The sequence below is a fragment of the Gobius niger genome, assembly GCF_951799975.1.
Source record: "Gobius niger genome assembly, chromosome: 16".
Classification (NCBI taxonomy): Eukaryota; Metazoa; Chordata; class Actinopteri; order Gobiiformes; family Gobiidae; genus Gobius; species Gobius niger.
This window is the reverse complement of record NC_136867.1, coordinates 12,883,937-12,898,384: the sequence shown is the minus strand read 5'-3', so window position 1 is coordinate 12,898,384 and position 14,448 is coordinate 12,883,937. Positions and strand designations below refer to the sequence as shown.

The 14,448-nt window shown below is 41.4% G+C and overlaps 1 protein-coding gene across 1 annotated transcript; it reads right to left on the bottom strand.

Annotated features, from left to right (window-relative positions):
* Positions 1–4,242: 4,242 nt before the first annotated feature.
* clic4 (chloride intracellular channel 4) lies at positions 4,243–14,368 on the bottom strand. The gene is made up of 6 exons (XM_079574357.1): positions 13,942–14,368; positions 6,921–7,030; positions 5,746–5,871; positions 5,566–5,672; positions 4,569–4,750; positions 4,243–4,488 (listed from the first exon to the last, which is right to left on the bottom strand). The coding sequence occupies exons 1-6, from the start codon at positions 14,008–14,010 to the stop codon at positions 4,324–4,326; spliced, it is 759 nt and encodes a 252-aa protein (XP_079430483.1). The 5' UTR covers positions 14,011–14,368; the 3' UTR covers positions 4,243–4,323.
* Positions 14,369–14,448: the final 80 nt, after the last annotated feature.

Here is a 14,448-nt window from a genome sequence, read left to right as displayed (position 1 = left end):
GAAACAAAACTTGAAATAGCCCGTCTCAGCTCTAAATGTATCACACAGTATGACATGTCAGTGGTATTGGGAGCACACCTACCCCCAGGTTTGTTTTCCTGTTGACCATAAAACAAAGAATGAAAAGTAACAAATGCACAGTTGGAATAATCACAACACAGACGTTGAGGGTAGGCCTGTCATAACAAATGCGAAGTTTGATATATTGAGGCAGGAAAGTATCGCAATAAACGACATTAATCACTCTATCTATCTATTACTCTGGACTGTCAACTCTCTGGCATAAAAATGACAGTGAATCATCACATCCTAAAATACCACACAAGCTGCAACAAACATGATATATAATGCAACAATCAATTTGCTTCAGTTAAAAATAAAAGCAAAAAAAGGGGGGGAAATGCTAAGAAATGTACAGACGACAAATATCGAGCCCAAAAATATATCGTGTATCTGTTATATGTTGGACGATAAGTCGATACAGTAATTATCGTGACAGCCCTAGTTGGGGGTTTGAATCCCGCCTCCTGAAGGTGCACACTGTCATTGTGTCTTTGGGCAAGACACTTCACCCGCCTTGCCTTCAGTGTCTGCATACATTGGTGTATGACTGAGAGTGTGGAACAGCACCATATAAGTTGAGACCATTTACCAAATGTGCAATCCACTGATACACTGACTGCACAATAAAGCGTAAGCACCATAGATGTGACAGTAGACAATACAGTTAAATAATCCTTTTGTTTTTGTTTTTACAGCAACTATGAACTAATGCCAGACACCCTCAGCCTTTCCAAACTATAAACTGGTGTAAACATTGAGGTGAAGCTTCTGATACAAGCCCAGGTTTTTTCTTATTTTCTCTTTCAGCATACTTGCTTTAAGACCACTCATACCTGCCCTTGCCTTCTCACAAATACACCAGTCTTTTACTTCCTATGAAAAAGTGCTGACTTTGTTATGATAACAAGTTCTCTAATCCAGAAGGGTATAGGCATAGCATAGGTGCGTAGGCGCACACTTCTGGTAGACGAGTGTCCTCTAGTGGTGGTTGTAGTGAATAGCGCCCAAAGATCTTGGGGCCCCTCTGCATTTTTAAGCAGCCCTACCACAGAGTGGGACCGTGGGACACATATCAAATTAGTTAAATCTCTGCAAAGAAAAAAGGGGAGAAGGCGATGTTTGTGGGCAGCCCAGGGGTCCACCATCTCCCCACCAGGCCACCACAGTAGCCACTAAAGCCCAGAGAGGGAGAAACTTACCACATTTTAATGAGGGCTAAATTAACACTGAGCTGTTTAAAATAATTAAAATAACCATGAAAAAAAGAAAATGGACTTTTTTTTAAATTATACGGTCGGAAGAGCTGGCGGTGCATTTTGTGCGCTTGATATTTTGGTATGTTCGGTTTAAACCACAGTATTGCTCCTTGTGTAGCTTCATTAGTCCACTTGACTTGTTTGAGTAAAAATACAGTTTAACATGTAAAGAAACGCAGCCTACCTGCGGGTTGCAGATCCTCTGCTGCCACCGGGTGAACAAACATGGCACCAGCAACAGGTCACGAACCGAGGCCGACCCACGGGAAGAGAAATAAATACGTCCAGATGCCATCAGTTCACGAAAATAAGACACAAATTAATTATCATTTAAAAATATATCATTTATTCTCACTAGGATTATTTTTTGCTTTTAGTTTGGTTTTCTTTGCTGTTGTTGTTTTTTTCTTCTTTTTATTATGATTTATTTTATATAGCCTATATAATTTTTAGTAAAATCCACAGGATTAGGCTATACAAGTGTGATGAAGCATTTGGATAACATTTGGGTTTACCAGACACAAATGGTGATCTTAAAGGCACACTGTGGAACATTTCAGGTTATAGGCTACGTATGTTGTAAGAACAAACTTTCGCAAATATTGACACATAAACCATGTAAGTCAGCAATGCCAATGCATGCCCATTGATCAGCATTACACCATTAACCATTAATAATAATCATATTCTAATAATGGCTTACACTTGTATTGCGCTTTACAAGCCTGTGTGACCAGGTTTAACAAAGTGCCATCTTGTAGTCATTATTATGGCAGGCTTTATTTAAAGGTGCAATATGCAACTTTTTAGTTGGAAAAAAATTGATTTGTGTGTATATTTGGTCTTGTAGTGACCCAGCGGCTCAACCTACAAAACATTGGATCCTGGAGCGTTGTAAAGCCCACTGTGATTGAAAGTAAAGGCGCCATGCTGACCACTCATACAACCACTGGGCCACTACAAGGCCAAATATACACAATAATTAACTTTTTTTCACCTAAAAAGTTGCCGAATGCACCTTTAAGCTTACCTGGTTTTATTGTTTTAACATATTTGTTTTGTGTACATTGTACCATGTTTGTGCAGCACTTTGGACAGTTTCTTAGTTGTTTAAATGTGCTATATAAATAAAATTGGATTTAATTATTCATTCAAGCCATAGGCTACTCGGTGGTGGTAAGCTACGATTGTAGCCACAGCTGCCCCTGGGGTAGACTAACAAAAGTGAGGCTGCCAATCAGTGTCATCAGCTCCTCCAAGCACCACCACTCACTCACACTTGTAAAGGCACTCTCATTCATTCATTCAATAAATGGCCTATCGTACATATTTTAAAAGTACCCAGAGAAAACCTCCAAACTCACACAGAAAGAGCCCGACTGGCCCAGGGGATGTCTGTTGTGGGTAAGAGGGCCTAATTGACTGTACACAGCTTATCATTGGCTACCTGTGTTCAAAGCAACTTGCAGACATGAGCTGGTGATGTCCCGCTCCCTGCAAAGTTAGCTCTGGCCGCTCACAGGTGTGTATTTTTGGCTGACACTCAACATTGCATTGCATCCACAAAATAAACCCCTTACCCCCAAACATTTGTACCCATTCTGTGATCTGTGTATCTGACCACACAGAGAACTCAATAAAACAGTGCTATGATTGCCAAGTAGTTTATTTCTGATCAGTTGATGTTGGAAAATAAAAGGCCATGACTTGGATTTTTATTTGTGTACACCAACATACCCCTGTTTCAATTAAATGTGAACAAAATGTTTCCTGTAAAAACTACAGAAGACAAAAATAAGGCAAGGAGCATGTGTTTTCTCCGACTTAAAAACAACGCAGGCAACAAACAGCCCTTTTCCTCAAAATTCGGACGAAATATCTAAACTTTACAAACTGAATTCCGAGCATACAACAAATATTTACAATTCCATTTTAAATTCGTTTTATAACAAATGAACTGCGGTGTGCCTTATTCACACTAAAGCACTTTCAGAGCTACTTTAAAACATACATTCACTACCCTACAAGTCGATCTACAGAGCAATTTGACATAAATATCTTTAGTGTCACCGTTCACGGTATCAGTCTGACTGTCCCCCCATCCGTATGCTATGGAGACAATAACTGCGGATTTGTAGATTTGACTTGACAAGCCAGAGTCACCCTGTCCACAGTAAGATCGGAATAATGTGCCCCTTTTTTGGTTCGCAATGCACGACTACTGCTACTGTGCACAGTGCATTTTGGATAACTGAACTGGGTGGCTTGAAGAGTAAAGTACAACCCTGCTCAGTGTGTCGGTGTCTAAAAGGAACATGATTTATGATTTCTGGAATCTACAGAGACAATTTGTTCCATAAATGTTGACTTTAAACCACTGAACTAGTAGTGTTTCGCCAATCTCAGACATTAGATTATCTGCAGGCGATGACGGTTTACTTGAGCAATCATAAAATAAAGCATCTCTAATGTGACATGTTAAACACCCAGGTTTGGTTGAGCCTTAAGCGTCTACATAAACCCTGTGCAATACTGCAGCTAGAAGCAACAAAGCTTCAACACTGTTTACACTGTGTCTTTAGCCAAAAGGCAAAATAATGTGTACTTTTATTGATTTCCTTCAAAAAGCAAGTTTATATTAAAATCAGGCAGATTTTTAATAGCTTGAGATAATGCCCCTTTAAGAAGCAAGGAGGTCATCTTAAAGGTCACTTGGCAAGGAGCATGTTTAAAACTGCTCCATGTATAAATGAGCATTGTTTATACATGCAGGCCATCAGTGAAAGATTATCATGTTCTTAAACATTCATAAAATAAAAGGCAAATTATGACAAAATCTTGAATCAACTAAAGAAGTGTTCATAAAAGCCAAACACAGCGAAATGACCATGCACAAGGACCTCAGAGTTGGACCAGAGAAAAAAAAAAAGCGTCCAGAGTTTTTTTTTTAAAGTCCTGGGGCAGAGAGGATGGTGGTAGGTGGTGGGAGGAGATCAAACTGAGCTTATTTGACAAGCCTTTTTGCTACATCCCCGTAGGCTATTTCAATCTCTTTGTCGCTCGGGCAGGTGTTGGTAAACTCTTCTCGCGTGTAGGCATTGTTCAGATACTTCCAGATGGCCGTCATCTCTTTTGGGATATCAAAGCCTCTGTATTTCTTTGCCACCACCTGAAGAGATTGTCATACTTGAAATATACTTTTCACATAAGACAACATTTTTATTATTCTTTTTTTTTTACAAAACTAACCTTTACAATATGCAATTTAGGCAATAGGTTGCAGTCAGCCAGTGTCATTTCTTCTCCATCCAGAAACATTCGGTCAGAAGCCTTGATGTCCTCAATGCTGTTGTGGTCAATCTCATCAGGGAGCGGGTAGCGCAGGTACTCGTCCAGTTTTTGGAGCGTCTTCAGCAGCCCGCGCTCCAAACCTGTGAAAAATATTAATTTAAATAGAGAATGGCCATAAACAACAGCCTATTGTGCATTTCTGCCTATTCTAATCAACCACAAGAGGGCAGCAATTCATCAGTGGTCACACCAGGGAAAGTGAATATTACAGTACATTGCAATGATATTTGATCATTTTAATTACTGCGCCTATGCTATTCTGTGTATAGACTGATTATTTCATGATTGTTACATAAATCCAGGCTTAAAAGACATTCCTCTAAGCCATGATGTGCTTAAAAAGCCATGTGAATTAATCCAAAAGTATCTTAAGGTTAATTTACTTTTGTTATTAATGCTACTTGTTTTGAACATTATCCTGTTATTTTTTGATAGTATATTTTTTTAAGACTGTTTGCACCACCTGAGTGTTCTTGAGAGCGATTGTGAGGTATCTGTCATTTCCCAACAGCAGGCACAGCTATCTTTGTCAGATAGCATCCGCAGTACTTATTTATTTGATAGGGACAAGTGTGAGCACAGTACACAACATTATAGCCAAGGCTAGTACATAATGTCTGTCCCTAGAACTACACAAAGGTAATGCATTTAAATGCTATCTAAAAATGATTGCACACCGGGTCTCTTTTTAAAATGTGCTTCAGTTCATTTTTTAAAACCCCCAGACCTAAGTCCTGTTTCAGCTCAGGACAGTTCCACAGTTTAGCGCCTGGACAGTAACAGCTGACTCTCCAAAGGTGTTATTCTTCTAGGGGGCACTTTCACTTTCACTTTCCCTGCATTTCACATACACAGATCAATGAATGCTTTGTGTCCAACAAAGACAGAAGCTCACCTTCATTTGCATCTGGTTTTGAATTCTTGATAAAGGCAGAGAATTTAGCAAAGATGTCCATACCAGCAGTGTTTGACTCTGGGTGCCTAGCCCCCAGTTTGATATACCTAAACACAATACAAGAGGTTAAAGGGTGAGCATAAACCTGTATCAAATCAAGCTTTAATGTAAAACACTTACTTTGGTGGGCATAGTACTTCCTCCAGGAACTCTTCAATTTTGTTGACATCAGTTTTGACCTCGCCATTGAAGGTGATGAACGGTGGGTGTGTACCAGGGGCAAGGTTCTGGAGGTCTGCAGGTTTCCTGGTCAAAGACATAGCAGAACAATATATAAGTCATTATCAAAGAGGTAGAAAAATACTGGCAACAATGCAAAACCCTTCAAACAAATATACCAGTTCCATTTTATTATACTATTATACATATCTTTATGTAAATATTTCCTGGCTCTCTATTATCAACCACAGAGTTCAACACCATGTTAGTGTTTTCCCTCTGCAGGCTTCACACAAACACGTCTTGTCCCAGATGTCGCTGGGCAGCAGTCGACACAAACAGAAATGAGCATGTGTTGAATGAGAAGTGTGAACAAACACTGAATCATATTATTTCCAAGAGCCTTGTATTGGTGTTTGTCATTACAGTCTTGAGCTTTTACAGGCCAATAACAATAGTGCTTGTTCATGGTGAACTCACGGTAAAAGAGAAAAAATATATATATATATATATGCTCTTTAACACCAGCTTCCACTGAAACATATTTTCTGTGGATGTTTCTTTTGCAGTACAAAGTTCGGACTATAGGACTGAAGTGTAAACAGACACTTCTGGGTAAGTGGACATCCTCCACTGCCTTTTTACAGTCTCTGCACAAGACAAGCAGCTCTGTATTTCTCAGGCCTCTTAGACTCCATGATCTTGTTGAACAAAATCAAAAAGCCCCCTCTCTGACACTTCCACTCAACTGATCTCCAACACTGATGTCATTTGCCTCATGTTGAGGACATCCGTACTCTTTACAGAATGCAACTGCAGTGAAAACCCTGTAGAGTCAGTGTGTTCATTAGCTCCAAGCAGAGGTAGTGACATGGTAAATGATGTTGTGGTTTTATAGACAAATTTGCCAAATGCCAACTGGACTTTCTCTGCAGATGAGAAGGTTTTATGCTAAACTGGTCATGGGAAAACCAAATAGGCAGTGGGAAAGCAGCAAGTCTGTCATAGAAGCTAGAGTCGGGTTCAGTGGTTTGGAAAAGTGTAGGAACACCCAAAACAGCTACAGAAAAGTACTAGTTTAACAGCTATAATCAGATGACAAATATTGAGGACATAAAAAAGGATTTCAAACTCACCTTTTGAGGTCCACGGTGGTGACATTGAAAACAACTCCTTTGAGCCACAGGATCATAAAGAGTCGCTGTGAAAAGGGACAATTTCCGATGCTCTCTCCATCACTCCCAGCCTAAAAACACAAAGCCAGAGGAAGTTAATGGAAACACTCCAATAACAGTTTTTAGTTTCAGAACAAATGTACAAACAGTGATTATCCTGATGGGATTTACTGACATAAATTGAGATAATGAGTCAGGTAGTCTTCATACAGTCTGAGTGAACATTTTCAGTCTTTAATAAATTGGAGAATCTAGAATGATGAACATCCATGGTTTACGTCAATGGTTCCTTTACTTTTCGAGCTGCGAACCCCAATAAAAATCACCTGAACAACAACAACACAGAACTGCGGATTGTAAAATGCAATAAGCGTTTCTAACAATTTAAGTTGCATAATGTTTCAAATCTGCTTTACTAATGTTTTTTTTTATGTTACTTTTTGGGCCAAATTCCACAAAATCATTTAATCATCATCCCACCCCGACGTCGATAAAGTTAAGAGCTCTATCATCTGAAGTCTACAGCTGCATGCGTTTTTCATTTGGCACTATCCATTGTGAACAAACTTCCCATCAAACTGAAACCCTTAAGGACGTTTTGTTTCTTACACAATTTTACAGAATTTCAATACAACACAAGTCCAGAAAGTATTATTTTCTACCTTCTGTCAGGTCTGAACAACTTGGCGCTGTTGTCGTCTGTGCTACACATTTGGATAATTGTGTTTGATCTGCCTGCCGCTGGTTCTTATTATACAGTGGCAGTCCTCCCCGTCACTGCTCAGGCTTCACACAATCTCTCTCTGAAAGGATGGATTAGATCACTGTCCTCGGTAAACAATGAAGTGGGCTACTCATTTCGCCTGAATACTATTCCATTTTAAAGCAAAGCTCTGACCAGTCGGAGGCAGTATGCTATGATGAAATGCCGTGCACCTGCATTAGCTGGTTCATTTGGAGACAGAGAAAGACTTCAATGGCCTTTATTTTGCCCACAGCAGTACACCTACAGAGACCCATTCACTTCTGGATCAAGGGTGGCAGCTGCACAGCAACTGTTCCCATGGCAATAGGACGCATGTCATTCACAGGAGGTCTTAGGTAAATGAGCTTTCAAAAAGAGCACAAACACAAATCCTGGAAATCAGAGTGTTTTTTCTATTAATCTGATCTAAATTTGATCTAATGGGAAAACTCACACTTTCTTATTCATCTGAAATCTGAACTAAAAGCCATGTCAGCCAGGCCCATAGCCCAGAGAGTACAGCACCAACGCGTATCTGTCAAAGTCATGGTAAAGTGAGATGTACTCCACAGAGAAGAGTGGGAGCCATTACAGGAAATGAAGAGATCAAACGGTCTAACTAGAGACTCCAGCAGTAATGGACGCATCCAGTGAAAGCTGTACAAAGACATGGTTCTGTGGAGGTTCAGCACTTTGAGCAAGCTGCACGTTTCTTCCTCTTTTTCTTCCCCTCTCCTTACCCTGGGCCCCTCTGCCTCCACAGAGGGGGGCTGGGCATTTGGGAGGAGGGACAAACTATTCCAGAAATGTCCTGTTACTTCCACCAACTGCCTTGTTTAGTTTATGGGATGATAGTAGTGGCACTGGCTACAATGATACAAGAATTGTAGTACAGAATTTACAGTGATTTAGATGCACCAGAATACAGAAAACACACAAATATGTAAGTTTCGGGATTTTATTGGACACTACCAAGCCCACTTTAAGGCTACTTTTGTTGAGCATGACTCATAACAAGGTGGACTGTTAAAAAGTTTTCCAGGTACCCTACCAGCTCAAAAAGCGAGTGTGGAATGACGACTGCCAATGCTAACAGACTTGAGCTTTGTTTGGATGGCGAGTGAGTCAACAGCTGTAGCGCACACGCAGCTGCCCAATGGATGGTGTGAGTCAAGTCGGATGTTATCGGGCACAAAAAGTCCTGGAGAAGGAGAGTCAGTACAATCAGACCCCAGCCTTAGAGCACACCACAGAGACGCAAGTGAGGTCACAGTTTCAGAGAGACTAGGCTCATGCTCGTGAAGATCAGTCCATTTCAGCCTCATGGGTTGCACTACTTTCAAGGCTTTTCGACATTCGCTTTAGGTGCCTCCTTGAAGTTCAGTCTTTTATAGAGACGTAAAATGTTTATCAGCTTGCTCACAAACTCTTCTTGGTACATATTAAAATGCTGACATCACATGAAACAGTAGCCTTTGAAGTGAAAAAGGGTATTCGAATATTAGAGACAATGTAGTCCGGCACGTCCCTCCTGGTCCCTCTGCTCACGGTCTAATTTTAGGAGCTTGACGGGCCCAAGTTTCCCCTCCCTGACACACTTCATTTTCTAAATTGGGTGGGGAGCTCAGCAAGATCAAGCCACACTTTGACCGAATAAGGAGCTGACGGTGTAAGGCGCACTAAAACTTTCCCCTCCTGCTCCAGCACACAGCATGAACATCCGTTTGAGACACGGTCACCATGGTAATAGCCTGGTCATGGCAACGCAACAAGTGCCAAGGCTGGGGGTGAGAGCCGCCGCTGTAGCCGACTCACTCAGATACCGATCTTCTGACGTGAACATCGTCTGATAGAGCATTGTTTAAGGTAGAGTATGTGTTGTGTACCATGCACTGTTCCCATTTAAAACAAAAAGGAGGGGGAAACAAGGCACGCACTATAATAGGTCAATCTGGCAAAGGGCTAATGTTTATCGTATCGCAATCGAGGTTTTGACTACTGCAATAACCTAACCTCAAGAGGCTGAGGTTTTTTCTTCTTCTTCTGTCAATGGCATTCGAGAGAAATGAGAGAAATATTCACCAATCAGAATTGTCGCTATGTGATTCCATCCCGGACTTATTGTAGTCACGTGGCTGTCCCCCAGAGGCACTCTCTTAGGCTCTGTCCACACCTACATAGATACTTTTATAAAACACACATATTTGCCTGCGTTTGGGCCTTCTGGCAACATGCATCCAGATGAATGGCGTAATTACTTTGGATACTTTTGTAAACGCTCTGCAAAGTGGAGACTTTTGTAAACGCTGTATAAACGGAGAGGTGTGGACAGAATATCTGGATATTTATTTCTTCGAGCTGCGCGTATCCATGGCAACGTTATTGGTTTGATCAATAAATGAGCCCATGGAGATGGAACGTTGTGTCATCGCTTGTGTAAGCAAACTCTGGTGCGGACAGAGATATTTTTGTACACGGTTGTAGAAAAGTCTGTGTTTGTTGAGATATCACGACACGTGTGGACATAGCCTTAATGTCAGGGAAAGGTGGAAACCAACCCCCCTAGAAAATCTTTGACAGTAGATTGTGTATTGTTCTAATGTGAGGCAATTTGAGCAAGAATAAGGTATGTTGTTTGACAGTCTAAAAGTACCATAACTTCCTTCCTTTATTTCTATGGTTAGTGCCACAGCATAGCAATGGTAGCATGGCAACAGAAGCCAAATGAGTGACAATCCTGCATTGTTATTTGCATTAAAACTCCAGTCCAGAACATTGAGCGTTAGTTGTGAATGAAAATTACATGCACTGTGTGTATCTGTATGTTGTAGTCATGAGCCACATGTACCAAATTCAATATATCAAAACAGTCACTAAAATCAGGTGTATCAAAGTTAGAAACAGTGGAGTTCTTTACAAAATTGTACCTTGGATTGGAAACATGACTCAGGCTGACGTCACTAGTGGAAAGACAGCGGCACACGTCCCTGTGAAAGTTAAAGGCCTGGTGTAACAGTAATGAGCTCTATAGCCAGTGCGTAGAATAAAAAGTACCCAGTCAGCCCAGACTGTACAAACTCATGCCAACATAACCGCCCACCTATTTCGACTCTCACTTTAACAGCACGTCTGCTCCGGCCTGGAGATTTTTATCCCAGTCAATGGTCGGAAACCTCTTCACGCTGATGATCATTCACACTGATGCACACTCAACATGAGTCACTTGAGTCCATGGGATGAACATGTCACGAGCCCTTTCTCTCAAACAACTTTATGAGTTTCCATGTGGTATAGTAGCTCAGGATAGGAGTCTACTAAATAAACAAACGTTGGCCAAAAGGTTGTTAATTTGTTACAAAAGGTGCATATGTAAAGAATGCAAGAAAGGAGAGCACAGTTTCTTGCAAATTACAGCAACAAAACTGTTTTAAGTTGCTTTGGACTCATTAAGGACGCATTAGATAGGTCTTAAGAAACAAAGGCTTTCGTCTGTTCTGTAGAACAATTTCTTCAAGTGCTTTTGCTCTTAACTTAGGGTCGACCAAAAGACTTGTCAAATGTTCATTGAACACTGACAAACTAAACAATATTTGTTAAAACAATTTTAAAAGTGTTTTCAGGGACCATCTGTATGTCAGTCAGTGCAGAGCAAACACCTCATTGCCATTGACCAATAGTCATTTTCTTGTAAACACTAAAATGCATAAAATGAAACATACATGCTCCAAGTCCAAAGGGTCAACTTGTTGAAGCCTTTAGTCACTAGAGCAGAAACAGCTGTAAAGTGCAGCAACAGCAAAGCCCAGAACAGTTACAAGCTATTAATCTTTGTCCCTGAACCCATGATGCTGACTACTAGCTAAACTGCTCCATTGATTTTTCTATAAAAGAGAAAGCGCTTGACTGTGACCGCCGACAATACCCCCTGAGGGAATAATATTTATTTTAAGGTGAAATACTGTGTAAACAGGATGGGTTTGTGGAAGAAAGATGATTATGTTTTATCATGTTTTTCTCATCAAAAGAGTTTGCATGACAATAAATTCAACAGGGGCCATCAGTGCTATTAAGATGACAGTTTTCATAACTAGGACATCACAAGGCACAAGTCTGTATGTCACATGTTACAAGTCGAAAACGATGGACACAGCACTTTCCAAGGCTAACGAAGAACTTCCAACAGTAGTTGAAAATACTTATCCCAGCAACATGGTGTAGCATATTATTACTGGGCAAACTCTGCAACATGACCAAAAATGACAAACATGAAAGTGTTTTCCCACCAAGTTTACTGGCTCTGCCGCTGGTGAGTGGCGAGCATATGAAGTCTGGGCACAGGAAGGCTTTACAAGCACAGAGTGACCTTGGTAAGAAGCACAAAAACTGATAAACCACCTCTTTTTGGAGACGCATCTATATCCTCAATGCCGTCACATGATAGAGGCAGACTGTACAATTCCAAGAGCTAATCAAAAAACACCTAATTTCTGTCATAGGTTTAGATTTAAACAATTGCCGGCCCTCCAAAATCCCAGTCAAGTGTTTTGAACAACGATAAGGTACCTCCTAGTTACTGTTCTAAACATTATTTAATGGGCAGAGCTATGGAGAGGTCAAAGGTTTCCCTATTTACAATACCATTACGACAGCCTCATTTGCAGCACAGAGCAATAAATGTGAAGGATGACAAATATTACACACCCACAGAGATGACACCAGCTATAAAGTGTTCCTATAGCAATATGACAGTTGTTGACATCAACATATCTGATACAATAGAAAAATTAGCTGGTCAGCAGAAAAACTCCTCCTAACCTTTGAACAATTGGTGCTATAGAATGCCTTAGTCATTTTGTTGGAGTGCCACTGCCTGCTTTGAATGTGGCAGTGTCCTAACAGAAGTGACACGCGGCTGTGTAGAGGGAACACACAGTTTGTTATCAGCTGTTCCCACAGGCCAGGCTCGCAGTGTGCCTATGGCAACCTGCATGCCTGCCATTGTCTGCTACCACCACTGAGTTTAATGCACACGGCAAGAACAAGGCCATCCATTATGAATGTGCATGTGTCAGAGACGGCTGCATAAGAGTCAAGCAAGGCTGTGTCATCTTTCCTGTCTGTGTTAAGAAGCACTGAGGAGGAACTACTGTATAACCAGCACACTCTTTGGTAGGGGTGGGAATGAAGCCACATCATGTGTTAACTATCACAGGCCTTAACACAACAAGTAGCCTATAAAATGTACTTTTATAGGCTGCTCCAAAACGATATTCACTCACTACACTTTTACTCTATCATGAGCAAAAGACAATACCAAAAAAAAGCCTATACTGAAATGTATTCATTGTTATGCAGTGTCATTTTTTGCCCTGGTGCCATACAATGCCCACCCAATAACAGGGCCCTCCTCTCATTACCCTGTCCCCCTGTGTTCCAGCCCAATGCCCCCCTTTTTCTTCCACTTGGTGCTTTCCCGCCTTGCAACAGGCAAAGGAAAATGAAAAACAGCCATTCACAAGACCTCCATCCACCATCACCAGCAGCCTCTCCCACTGCAGCCATTTCCCCCGCAGTTGTAATGAGTGTGACAGTGGAAGTACAGTAGAAGTGGGCAACAACTTAACAGATGATAGACTAATGAAGCAAAGAAAATATACAGCAGCTAAAATGTGCCCTGTCCAAAGTCAATCATTGGAATTCAGAATAAATGCCAATTTAAAAAAAAAGGAGGGGCAATCCAAAGAACATGGCATTGCTTAATAATAACACCCAAAAGAAGAAGGATGAACAATCCATCCACACAGAAGCTTCCTTTGTTCCCCTTTTGCGCCCCGTCTGCAGCAGCCCGAGCATGGCAGTCTATCCCATGCTTTCTCCTCCTGGGTGGGGGCATCGCTGCATCCACCCAGCAGAGCAGACTCACGTCGCACTTCACCACGAATTAACAAGTCCTGTTCATTTGCAAAGGTGTTTAAATCAAACGCCTGAAACGTGCGTAATTTCTTTGGCGACGGTCCATCTGATCCGAAGTCTGACTTGTTAGCGTGAGTGCCAAGGAAAAACCACGCGGAGAGGAGGACACTACAGCTAGCTTCTTCAGCTACACACCAAGAACACACTAAGAAATATTCAATTGTGTTTTTTTTTTTGGTAAAAGTTTTATATTTGTTACCTAAGCATCAAACTTTTTTTTTTTTTTCAGCAGCCTATGAAATGTGTGATGCAGTGCGGTCTTACCTTCACAAAAAGCTCAATGACGGGTTCGCTGTCCCCCTTGACTCCGTTTTGTGGCACAGAAAGCGACATTTTGCTGTAGTTTCTGTACTATTACTGACTTCTTCCTGCTACCACGCCCGTTAGTTTAGTCCGTTTTCCTCAACCAGCCCTATTTTCCTGCAACGAAGCCGAGTCCCTTCACTTCCAAGGACCTCTCCACACGCTCGTCTGGCACAAGACGCGCACACAAAACGCACGGTGACCAAAGCGGCGATTCCCCCCAAACTGTTCCTCGATGGGCGCAGGGTTAACTTGGCTCTGCGGTTTAACTAGAAAGACATAGTCCAGTGCGCAGGACTCCGGGGATGAGCGGCGATGATGAGGACGGGGTCAAGAAACAACGGGAATATCAGAGATGTGATGTCAGCGTAGACCCGAGGCAGTACAAAAATGTGGGAGGAGACGTGGAAGAGGGGCGTTAACTCAGAAGGGGAATAAAAAAAAAAGGAAAGAAAAGATTCTAGCTGT

Coding starts and splice junctions, on each gene's coding strand:
- clic4 (XM_079574357.1), bottom strand. CDS start 14,010: ATGTCGCTTTCTGTGCCACAAAACGGAGTCAAGGGGGACAGCGAACCC. Junction 5,872..6,920: donor ACCACCGTGGACCTCAAAAG/GTGAGTTTGAAA, acceptor GTCTTTGACCAG/GAAACCTGCAGACCTCCAGA. Junction 4,751..5,565: donor AAAACCAGATGCAAATGAAG/GTGAGCTTCTGT, acceptor TATTTTTCACAG/GTTTGGAGCGCGGGCTGCTG.